This window comes from Fundulus heteroclitus, chromosome 22, assembly GCF_011125445.2.
Source record: "Fundulus heteroclitus isolate FHET01 chromosome 22, MU-UCD_Fhet_4.1, whole genome shotgun sequence".
Taxonomy (NCBI): Eukaryota; Metazoa; Chordata; class Actinopteri; order Cyprinodontiformes; family Fundulidae; genus Fundulus; species Fundulus heteroclitus.
In genome coordinates this window covers 40,648,637-40,660,968 of record NC_046382.1, presented here as the reverse complement: position 1 = coordinate 40,660,968, position 12,332 = coordinate 40,648,637, and the positions used below count along the sequence as shown (strand labels likewise).

The window sequence follows — 12,332 nt, the reverse complement described above, 5'->3', positions numbered from 1 at the left end:
GGCCTATTGACCTCCACCCAAAGCAAAGCTAGCCACACAGCAATCAATTCCGCTGTGTAAACTGCTAAATCATCACTCATTCTTTTTCCAACTTTAATGTTCAATTTTGGAATGACATAAGCAACACCCATTCTTTTATCAGTTAGTTTATATGCATCTGTATATATAGTTAAATCCTCACTATACCTCTCCATTAAAGTGGGACTTATTTTTAGTTCATTAAACCCCATTTCATTTACTTTAACCTGAATGACCCAACCAAAACTTCTGACTTGAACATTTCCACGCTCTTGGCATTGCTTCAGTACCGACTGACTCATATGAGACAGTCCACTGATAGCAATCAGCAGTTTCTTCTCGTCAGTCTGCGGACTGGCTGAAAGTTGTAGATCGCGTCCAAGAGGAGTTGAAGGGGAGTTGAATGCGAGACATGGGTAAACTCCCCCTGCAACCCTGATTTGCATTTGTATAGCTCACAGCATTTTCATTTACATGTTAAAGCCTCTCCTAGAATTAGGAGGAGGGGGGGTCATGGGGGGACCACGCCAAGCAAGGCCCACGACAATTTCTGACAATTCACGGCAGTTTTCGGTGTTGCCTGCAAATTACCGTGAACAGCCGTTAACCTGAACTTCCACGACAATCTACAGTGCCGCATAGTGACGAAAATCACACTTTTCATGCAGTGGTTGTAAGGTTGAAAGAAAAAAAACATTCAGTGATCAACAGGTGTGGGTACAAAAACTTGTTGCGGAACTACAATCTGGAAAAACATAACCCATTAAATTTTGAAGAAGCTGGGTTACTTATAACAGCAGAAAACCAACCGAGCACTACTCCTCTCAGCTAAAAACCGGAAACTGAGGCCAACATTCATTACCAGCTCCCCAAGGTCAGACGATAACAGATTAAAAAACTGTCTGATTAGTCTTTGTTTGAGCTGTTACATTTCCATGGTAGAGTTAGAATCAGGCATACACCACATGATAGCACCACCCTACTCTGGATCTGAGATACAGGCTGGTCTGGTTGATAGTGTAATGGTGTGGGGGATTTTTTTGGCACAATTTGTACACCTCAGCACCAACCATATCACAGCCGAGCTGATAATTGTCCAAACAGGAGATTTACACCATGGACCTGCCAATAAGAAATGTGCAGTATGACAAATTGGACCAAAATCTTTGAAGAATGCTTTTGACACCTTGTTGACCCTGTGCCATGAAGAATTAAGGGGATTCTGAAGCAAAGGGGTAGTAGTAGCTTGGATGTACCTAATGGAGTGGCCAATTAGGGTACACCCTCAGTGAAAAATCATGCACATGCAGGTTGATTTAGTGCCCCCACAAATTATCGATATTCCTATTTATGTGAATGAGCTGGTAGAAATTCTGTGAATACACATTAGACAACATGATCAGCTTGGGTTAGTGGTTGCACTGGTACATTTTTCCCCAAACTGGTTCCCGTGCTGAACTGGTACTTAATAAGCAGGAGCAACATCCCTTTGTGTTTCTGCCAAACTAAGCTGTAGCTATGGTTCCAAAAACCCGGTACTAACCAGTTTACTAACCAGGGTAAAGAACCATGCTGTTCAGGACCGAGGAGCAGACTCATCAATAACAGGAGCCAACCGAAACATTATTAGCACCATGTTTAATACTATAGAGTTCAGTTTCACTTTTGATGGGAAAAATTCTAAACAAAACAAAATCTAAAAACAGTATGCTTCAAAATTATCAAAACATTTTATTAGTATCAGAATACCTCTTGCTCTATGTCTCTTACCATCCCTTGTCACAGAGATTAAGCATTTAAATGCACTGCTAACAGCTGCACTCGCAGCTGATGTTTCCCAATGAATGCAGAAAAACTGTTTCCGACTTAGTTTGATAGCACTGTTGCTCTTGCTTGAATCTTGATTTCGAAGTTGTGTTTAAGATCTTTTCCCCAGCGCTGCCTGTGGGAGCATCAGATCGACTGATTAGGTCTGTGTGGCGTTCACAAACATTGCTTTTTGATAAAAACAGTATTAATACATGAAGTTCACTCACCTCTAAATCACCTTTATTTTGCTAATAAACTGTTAACATTGTTGTCTTATAGTGCTGTCTATATATCCGGGTCCTTATTTTGACAACTTACTGCCTATTTGTTGAAATCCTGCTTTTGTGTCTAAAACTGTCAGTGTGGCGCCATCCTAGGGTTCAGCGGGTGTCTTGCATTGAATTTCTAATCTGTATTGCCATTGGTTCAAAAGTTTTTGTGACATCACCAGGAGAAACTGACATGTCAGTAGTGCTGCTGCTGTGGGGGCTTTGTCCCGTAGTGAGTAGGAGTTTGAATAGTGAGTTTTGTGGTCCTATCGATTTTCAGGTTAGCGATTGATTAGTTTAAAATTCGGTTAGTCATTTAGCATTTATTTAGCTTCTACTAGTAGCCCAGACCCCCCACACACAAATACACACTCACACGTGTATACTGGTCTGCCGAGTAACACCTCCTCTTGGCACATTTTACAAGTATGAGATTGGGTAGAGTAAGGCTCTGGTACGAGGGTAAGTAGCACTTTAAGCACTGCAAGTACTTTTGTGGGAAGCCCTAATTGTGGCTTTGCATGAGGCTGGGTGTTTGTATCAGCTAGTTGCCCAGTATGCATGGGGCACTCCTTACAACTCAGAGTGGGATGACACAATGTGTGTAGGTGGCCTCACCAGTTCCAAAATTAGGCCACTGTGATTTGAGTTCTCTGAACCCGGAGCTGGTTCTTAACTGGTTCTATAAAACATCTCCCCCCAGTCAGTTTTTCGGCCTTCTATTCTGCTTGTGTTTGGTGGATTACAGTGCAGAGAGGGAGAGTTTATCTGCATAAATAAGTGCATTTACTTCAGTAACCTTGAAAAATGTCCTGCATCATTTATGAACTCTGTTATTACCAGCAGGCAATGTTGGTAAATGCGTTTTACAGTCCCCACTTGCATTTATGATCTCTGATCAGTATTTATGAACAATGCTGCAAATGGGTTACACATTTTGTATCAAGCAGAGTCTATAAACACCAACTGGTGATATATAGAGGGTTTCTGAATAGAGTCACAACCAACTGTAAATAGTGACTGTGAGCACAACTGTGCAACGTATGATGAAACTATATGTGACGGATGATCTTAAAACAACCAAGATTAGAGGAAGACGAGCTGATGTTCTTCCCTTTTTATTTATTTTAAAACAGAACCAGTCTTATGGAGCCGCTGTTGGTTCTTTCGGCAGCTGAAACAGAATGGGTTGGTGCTAAAAGGTACCAGCTCAGACGTTGATAAAACTAAACAAAATACTATTTTTGCTTAGGGATCAAGAGATCACCTCAGGTTAATGAGTAAAAGGACTATATGAGGTATAGGTGATTAATATTGCAACTTTTTAAATTAAATTCACAAGTTGATTCACAATGTGATACTATAAAGATAAACAAGAATCAATTAGGAAAAATACTGTGTGTACAGTATTTTATATAAATAAATTGAGGTAGAGGCCTCTCATATGTACCTGGATGGTCACCTAAACAGTAAACATCAGCACCACCGGACCCTCTGACTATGACCAACAGGCAAAGCGGGTGAAGTGTCATGCCCAAGGACACAACAACTGAGATGATCGTAGCGAGGGGTCGAACCAGCTACCCATTGGTAGCTGTTCACAATTATTTGTGTAACCTTTTTTTTAACTCTGTGGTGGCATCAGCTTCTTCTCTGCTGTGGATTGTTGGAGCAGCAGCTGAGAGGAAGAGGCTAATCTGAACAGGAGGGCCATCTCTGTCCTAGGATGCCTCATCCACCCAGTGCATGTAGTGGGAGACAGAAAGAAAGAGACACTGATGGGAAATGTGTCTGATGGTGTTTTTCATGCAGAAATATACATTTTTAAATCACTCTACACAGCTGTACTTTTCTTTAACCTGACTAGGCCATTTTAACTGTTCTGCATTTTCTTTTATGTTGTAAATTTGACTTTTTCTTATTGTCTTTTTTATCATATTTGTTCCCTTTTTGTGCATCTACATACTTCCATTTGCTGTTCACTTTGCTGCTGAAATGCCTGAATTTCCCCTCTGAGGAACATTTCTATTCCATTCGGTTAAATGAAATACGAGAATCTTAAAATTATGTCTAATTTATAGTGCGGTACAATACCTTCTTCGTATCTCTTTCAAGTGTAAATGTCAGTTATCTTGATGATGGTGCATTTGCAAAATGGCTAACTGTGTGTTTTTTGCTCCTAGTACCATTTACAGTTTCTCAAATCAGGAATAAACCGTTTGTGTCGGCTTTTAACTAAACACTCCGCTCTCCGCAGCCTTCGATTCCAGGCCCAAAACCTTCTGGATGGTTGTCGCACTGAGCTGAAAACTCAGTCTGTGGCTTCTAAAGTATAATACAGTTTACCTCTGCTGACTCTACATTTTTTAACTAAAACTGTTTTACCAGGCATTTATGTCTTTATTTCCTTGTGATTTTATGTACATTTATTGTGCTTTTTACGTATGCTGTTTTGTGTTTATTTTTTATCTTAAATTTTCCTGTATAGTGCTTTGTGATTTTGTGTCTGTGAAATGTGCTTTATACATAAACCTTCCTTACAAACCTTAATCTTAACAAGGATTAAGAAGTGTCAAGGCAGAATCCTTAGTGCTCATATTCTAACAACAGTAGCGTCATTTTTAAGATTTCTTTTTCAAGTACTTTTATATTGCCAAAAGTACTCGCACGCCTCTTCAAATCCTTGGATTGAGGGATTCCAACCACTTCCATGGCCACCAGGTGTTGAAAATCAAGTTGGCAGTTACGCAGACTCCTTTCACAAACATTTGTGGAATCGTTTTTGCAATAATCTGAGCTACTAAGCAATTGTGGAGGGAAATTGTTTTTCTTCTTATCTTCAAGTATACATGTTTGAACAATTTTTGAAGTTTTGTCTTCACTTATCTCTCCACAGACAGCACAGCCAGCATCTATGTAATCCGCAAAGGATTTAGCCGCCTGACCCAGGATGTCTACTACCTTCCCATTGAAATAAACGACAATGGCTCGCCCTCCATGAGTAGCACCAACACTCTGACCATCAGAGTGTGTTCCTGTGACAGCAGAGACACCATCCTTTCCTGTAATGTGGAGCCTTATGTCCTGCCTGCTGGCCTCAGCACCGGTGCTCTGATTGCGATACTTGCCTGCATAGTCATTCTGCTCGGTAAGGAACTAAACACACAGTGTTCACTCATTAGGTGACATCTGAAGGCAATCATGCTGGATTTTATTTGGGGAGGTCAGAGTAAAGGTGGGCTGACTACAAATGCACACCATGTTCTACTGCTTTCAGGAGCAAGTGTTTGTGCTTAAATCTGATAACTGAAATATAAACTGGACACACCAAAACTGGTGCTGCATGCATTTAATGTCAGTGGAAACGGTGTCCGTACTGAACTCTGTAAACACAGGGAGCGACACCTTACCCAAAATGCCAGGAAAATGGATCTCATTAGGCCAATTCTCAAATCACTGCAATTATTTTATGACATAACAGATTGAAAACTTTGGCCATCAGTCTAGGGAGCACTGAATGGTCTCGGTCCATAATGGTTTGTTATTAAAGCTTCACTTAGTTGATGAATTATGGGTCGGGTTTATCAGTAGCGGGGTTTATATTCAACATCAAGCTGTGAAAAGCTGGAAAGAAAGAAATAACATCCGGTTGCCTGAACCAAGATAGATAAACCAAGCTCATTGGACTCACTAGGGGAGGCTGCGGTGCTCATGAATGAAATTCAGTAGAAGTGATTGTAGTTGCAAACGAATGCTGCATTTTCAATGTCCTCAGAGGTCATAATGTCTGTGCTCCAAGTCAGATAAATCCTCCCCAAAGCCTCTAGTCACATTTTGGAGTCAGAAAATTATGGTTTTCTCACCAGCCTGACCTTAAAATCCAAATATGGCTGCCGCATGGAAGTATAGTCGTTATTTTGTCTTCTGGCAGTGTCTATCTAAAAAAAATCAGTCACAAACACACTTCTCTATATCTGTTTGTGAACATAATATTCCATCCATCATCTACGAGTCCATCACAGGTTAACATAGAGACACACAGGACAAACAAACATGCACACACACTCATGGGCATTTTAGCGAGACCAGTTAACCCAACGGTCATGTTTTTGGACTGTGGAGGCAAACTGGAGTACCTGAAGAAAACCCACACATGCACAGGGAGAACATGAAAACTCCATGCAGAACGGCCCCCTGGCTGGAACCCAGGACCTTCTTGCTTCAAGTCAACAGTGCTACCAACAGCGCCACCGTAAAGAATTCTGAGAAAAGTATTTTTATTGATTTGTATTGCTGATGAAAATTCAAGTTGATAAGCATAACAAGTAGCAAATGGCCATTTTATAAATTTGTATCTCGGTTACATTTAAGTTTTGTGTGGCAGCATTTTTAACTTGAGCCATAAAACCTAACTAGACAAGTGTGATGCGGGAATCTGTCAAGAAAGGCCTGTTTTTGTCACGGCAACAGTTTTTTTACCAGAGAAATCCTTTGAAATTGTTGTTTAAGCATTCATTTAAACTTGTCTGGACTAATTTATTGTTCCACTAGTCTCTATGGATCATCTACAGCATATTCATAACATATGTGCAGGACTTCTGACTACCTTCTCTAAATACACTCTGCTGAATTATAGTTGCAGTGGTTGCCCATCAAATTGCATGTCCGCTTTAAGATCCTGGTTTTGACATTCACAGCAAGCTGCAGCCAATATCAAAGGATTTCCCCGTCCTTACGTCCCCAGCAGATCCCAGTCATCCTGCTCGCTGTGTAACATACCAGGCCAAAGGCTTAAGGAAACTGAGCTCTTTTTCCATTCCCAGTTAATTAGTTTAAAATGACTCAATAACTCACATTTTTTACAGTTGTGGTTAAATGATTGTGTTGTTGTTTTTTTATGTAGTGTTGCTTGTTTTTAGTGTTGAGTGTTTCATTCTTAACAACAACCAGTTCTAATTTCAGTCCAGCCAGGTTAAAATGGTGAATTGCTGTTTGATGTTTACCACCTAAACATTTCTTTAGTTATTTAGCCCTTTAGCTTATTATTGCACAGCAAGTTAAAAAACACATTAATACTTAAGAGCTGATATATACTGAAAGTACAAGTTGATTTGGACAAAAGCAATAACTCGGGCCATAAAATAAATTTTAAATAAAGTTGGGCAGAAGAGTTTGTAGCTGCCACATCGGTGCTCTTCTTATCTCCAACAAAATAAATAAATAAATCAGACAGCCAAAAAAAACATCTGTATAACCTCCAAATTTTAACGGTTGGAGCTTGAGCCCTTCAGTTAAAGTCCTTACATATAAAATTAAGCTGAAAGTGGCATTGTCAGATTTTAAGCAAGGGAAAACACATTGGTTTAAATGTCCAATATCAGTCCTCACAAAGCTGGGTCTCTTCTGCCAGGGTCAGACATAACTCTACAGAGACCATGTGCCCTGATGGGAAATACTGTGATTGTTCCTCTATAAAATTTAAAAGTTTCTCTCTACAAAGACATTGTACATTTTTTACTCACCACAAAAGAGAGGGCTGTTGTGCATCAGCAGAAGCTGCATATCCTGACATTTCCCACCATACGAACAGCAACATTCAATTCAAAGTTTTCAAACATGAGCACCACACTCATCTCTATTTGCTCTGTTGTGAAGCACTTTCTGATTTTTATTTTAATGAATGCTAATTTACTAGAGTAAATCACATGGCAACTCTTGAGGAGCTGCAAAAATCCACAGCTCATGTGGGAGAAAACATCAACATGATTATTTGCATACTCCACAAATCTGGGTTTACAGAACAGTAGCGGGAAAATAATAATACTGCACTTCTGCCCTAATCCCAATCCCTACATGATGGGACAACATCAATTGTTGGGTGATAGAAATTCAATTGTCGAATATCCATTGCTTTATGTTGGCATTTCATATAAAATCCCAGTTAAATAAATGTACGTTTAAGATAAGATAAGATAAGATAAGATAGTCTTTATTGATCTCACAATGGATCCACACAATTTGTGGATGTAACACGAGACAACGGCGAAAAGGAAAGGACATCAATGCTTTTGCAAGACAGTGTCCATCCTGGTGTCATTAAATTGTGCTATTCAGTTTGAGCAAACAAAATCTTTTTTTTATTTAGCTGTTGTTCATATTTTCAACACTTCCATTCACATTATCTAACCCATACCTTCTGATCACAAATCCAAAACCTCAAAGAAAGTGTGTTTACAGATTAAATCACTTCATCTGCCTGGTCTTTGTGCAGATGAAATGTTGGAGGCTGATTCAGGCTACACCATTCCACCTTAAATCCTAATTAGAGCTGAGATTGAGTTATGAAACGGTGCTCTAAGATTAGCAGCGCACATCTGAAAAGCTTCAAAAGACATATCCAAAAATTAGAAGCAATTAAAAAGGTGTGTGTGTGTGTGTGTGTGTGTGTGTGTGTGTGTGTACACATCACAGTAGCTAGTATAAAAATATGAATTACACTATCAAACGGGCGTTCCCAAAGGGTATGCCAATTATCCATGCTCATTCCAGTGCAGCATTTACTCACACTACTCCGATTTTGAAGATGCGGGGATATGTACATTCAACGGCAAAACAGGCTTTTAAATGGAGTGTTTGTGTTTTGCTTTTTTGGTAGCCATTGTCGTGCTGTTTGTTGCGCTGAGGCGTCAGAAGAAGGAGCCGCTGATAGTGTTCGAGGAAGAGGACATCAGAGAGAACATCATTACGTACGATGATGAAGGAGGCGGCGAGGAGGACACGGAGGCCTTTGACATTGCTACACTGCAGGTAAGGAAGAGCAGTTGTTTCAGCAACAACACATCTTGTAATGAAAGGAAGAACTAGCATGTGTTTTTGTCAAGCTTTGCATATTGTTCAATGCCGTAAGACAGAATCCTGAAAGTATTCCAACTTTAGTGCAATTACGGGTTTTGTTAGTATTTGGCAGGAGGTTTTTCTCCAGCCGTATAACTGCAGCCTTATCTGACTGCTCTCTCCCTTTCCACCCAGAATCCAGATGGGGCCAATGGTTTCCTGCCAAGGAAAGATATCAAACCAGAACTTCAATATCCAATCAGGCCCGGCATTGGTCGTCCTGCACCCAACAGTGTCGATGTGGATGACTTCATTAAGACTCGGATCGCAGAGGCTGACAGTGACCCCACAGCGCCGCCCTATGATTCCATTCAGATCTACGGCTACGAGGGCAGAGGATCACTGGCTGGTTCATTGAGCTCGCTGGAATCAGTCACAACAGAGTCCGACTTGGATTATGACTATCTGCAGAGCTGGGGTCCAAGGTTTAGGAAGCTGGCAGATTTGTATGGGACAAAAGACTGCTCCGTTCATGACTCGGATGACAGTGAGGACTCTTAACAGCAGTCTTTCCGGCGGTGGACGACCCCTGATTCTGATTAATTGATTCCATGAGGATGTGTTAACTGAGGGTTAATTCACTCCAGTTTCCAGTTCTAAACGTCTACCAACTGATTAGTTCATTCCAATCTGTCCACAAACATTAACAGCTCCTCTATTCCGTGTGGTGGCACCTTCTTGGTTTTCTAGGATGGTTTGTAAATGGATGCGTAATGAATGCTCAGAGTTGAACTGCTCCTTTGGTTTTTTTTTCTCCTGAAATTGCTTCTGTCACTTCTATGTTTTTTTTCCAGTTTCTATAGACTTGGGCTTTGCAGAGTTGGGTCTTTGGTTATGTCACCACTTCGTCTGTTTAAGAGAATTAGATGGGAACCGTGCTACTGTATCATCTTGCATATACATATTCTGTGGATTAGATCCATGTACTTCCTCAATGGCCGCCGGGAGATATTTTATTCCCTTAAAAGCTCCCTTAACAGTGGGACATATCGCATTCTGTTTCTCTCTCAAAGCAAGCGAGGAAGAGCAAGTAACAAAAGTTGTTTTTTTTCGGGGGTCTGGCAAAGGCCTGAAATGAGATGATATCTGAAGAAGTTTCCGTGAAGTTTCACATGCTGTTCTCTCCACTGAAAACAGCAGGTACCATAGATTAGATGAGTTGACTGACTCTGGGTTGTTGATACTCTGAAGATGAGCAGAGCATCTTCACAGTATGGTGGCCTTATAATAATTCAACAACAACTCCAGTGGTTAACACATACAAAACAAAGACTGAAGATAGAGACCACTAGCTTCAGTAGCTACACACAGACAAAATGAACACATGGACTGTAGGAGTATCTGTGACAGTGCTACACAAATATCACCCTTTTTCTACTCCCAAACAGAGACACAGAGAAAAGTAACTTCATTTGAGAACTGTGGATCTTTTTTTTTTGTTATTTTTAGTCTTCGTTGCAGAGAAGACCTTTTCCACAGTCCTGGTGTGTCCGAACTCTTGCCATCAGCAAACATTTCCCATACTGAGTCAACCCACGAATGATCACCGCCATATTCCCAGTCCACCAAGAATGACGTTGGGTAAAAATCTGTGAGCTCTAAAAATCGCCTTAAACTTAAACAGAAACTCTTGCAACCCAGTGCATTCTCTTTTTTTCCCTTTGTTTAGTTCTTTTTTGTACCTTGAAGAGTATATTCAGAAAGCCAACTCTTTTGCTTGTTTAGTGTGTACAGAACAATGTGCAGACATACGGTGAATCACTCTGAGGATACAACCTGCGCCTTGGCCACTCTTAAAGGATGTGCTGTTGATTTGTTTGTTTTTTTCATCCCAACAAAGGAAATGTAAACTGGTTCAATTTCAATACCGCCCCCCGCCCACACACACACACACACACACAAACATACACACACACAAACATACATACACACACACACACACACATTCCCAGGAATAGTTGCTCATGAAAGTGTAAACACCCATGATAAAATGACAGGGTCTTGTGATGTAAAAAAAATTGTAACAAGTAATCATTTAAAATTGTAATCCATATATGCCACAGTCAACCTGTCAAGCTCGACTAAAAGACAAATTGTCAACAAGTGTGCACAACTCTAAGCTTATACTTTATTTAACCACTTTTTGATTCAATTTTAAAATGTAAACTTTTTGGTAGTATCATATCAGGATGCCACAACTTGTCTTGACAATATGTTCCTTCTTTACTTTGGAAAACTTAAAATCTCTCATATTCTAATAACATCTCTTGTCTACAGACCTTTTCGGGGACTCCACAACTTTCCTATTGAATTTTAACAGAATGTGCTGGTTTCTGGGTCAAAACTGACCAGTATTAAGAACTATTCATGATTTCACTGACCTTGAGAAAAAGCCTAGTACCATTAAAACAAAAGCAACACAGGTTTATGGTTGGTGTGGCTGTCCTTCATGCATATATATATATATATATATATATATATATATATATATATATATATATATATATATATATATATATATATATATATATATATATATATATATATATATATATATATATATTAGTCTTAGTCACATTATAGATACCTGCATTTTTAGCTGGGGTGTGTACACTATTCAGAGCTGCGGGATGTTTATGCAACATGTATGCAACATGTGTTGCATCAACATGTGTTAAAACAGAGGGTGCATATAGGGGGACAAAACCGTGAAAGGTTTAAAGCAGAACATCCTTTTTAAGTGTTTACCCTCCTTTTAATGTTATAATATTATGATTATTACTGTTGTTTTCTATTATTATTATTATTATTATTGTTATCATTATTATTACATTAAGTATTTTTTTCATTGGGCGCCGCTACAAAGGAACAAACTGATGTTTAACTGTATGCAGATGACACTTGAGTGTTCTTACTGCTTAATGAACATGCACCGAATGAAATATTTGTTTTTCTTTTCTTTGGAAAGCTGTAAGGAATGTTCTGCCTAAAGTTAAATATCAGTATAGTATTTTCGCCTTTGAGCTCTGTTTTATTCTTACGTTGTTTTTTTTTTTGTTGTTTTTTTTGTATTTTTAATTTTTGTTCCATTATTAAGCATTTCTTCATTCCTTTTCCCTGTTCCTGAGGATAAACTAGCAATCTGTGTTTGTTGCTGTGAGAGAACGCCTCGTTTTTAATTCTCTGTCAAGTTTTATGGTACAGATTTGTACAATTTTAAAAGTTATTATTTTAGTATACATGCAGAATATTCCAGTATTACAACAAAAACATGTTAAGATTTTAAAAAAGTTACAACATCACACGTATATTTTCAGAACATTGTATTGTTGCTTTACTATG

The 12,332-nt window shown here is 39.3% G+C and overlaps 1 protein-coding gene across 1 annotated transcript in view; it reads left to right on the top strand.

Annotated features, from left to right (window-relative positions):
• Positions 1 to 9,959, top strand: part of cdh11 (cadherin 11, type 2, OB-cadherin (osteoblast)) — a 138,221-nt gene extending 128,262 nt beyond the window's left edge. The window contains exons 14-16 of the mRNA XM_012881606.3: positions 4,993 to 5,244; positions 8,752 to 8,903; positions 9,126 to 9,959. Of these exons, the coding sequence (XP_012737060.1) occupies positions 4,993 to 5,244; positions 8,752 to 8,903; positions 9,126 to 9,491 (770 nt within the window). The 3' untranslated portion in view covers positions 9,492 to 9,959. The remainder of the gene's footprint in view (positions 1 to 4,992; positions 5,245 to 8,751; positions 8,904 to 9,125) is intronic.
• The last annotated feature ends 2,373 nt before the right edge of the window (positions 9,960 to 12,332 follow it).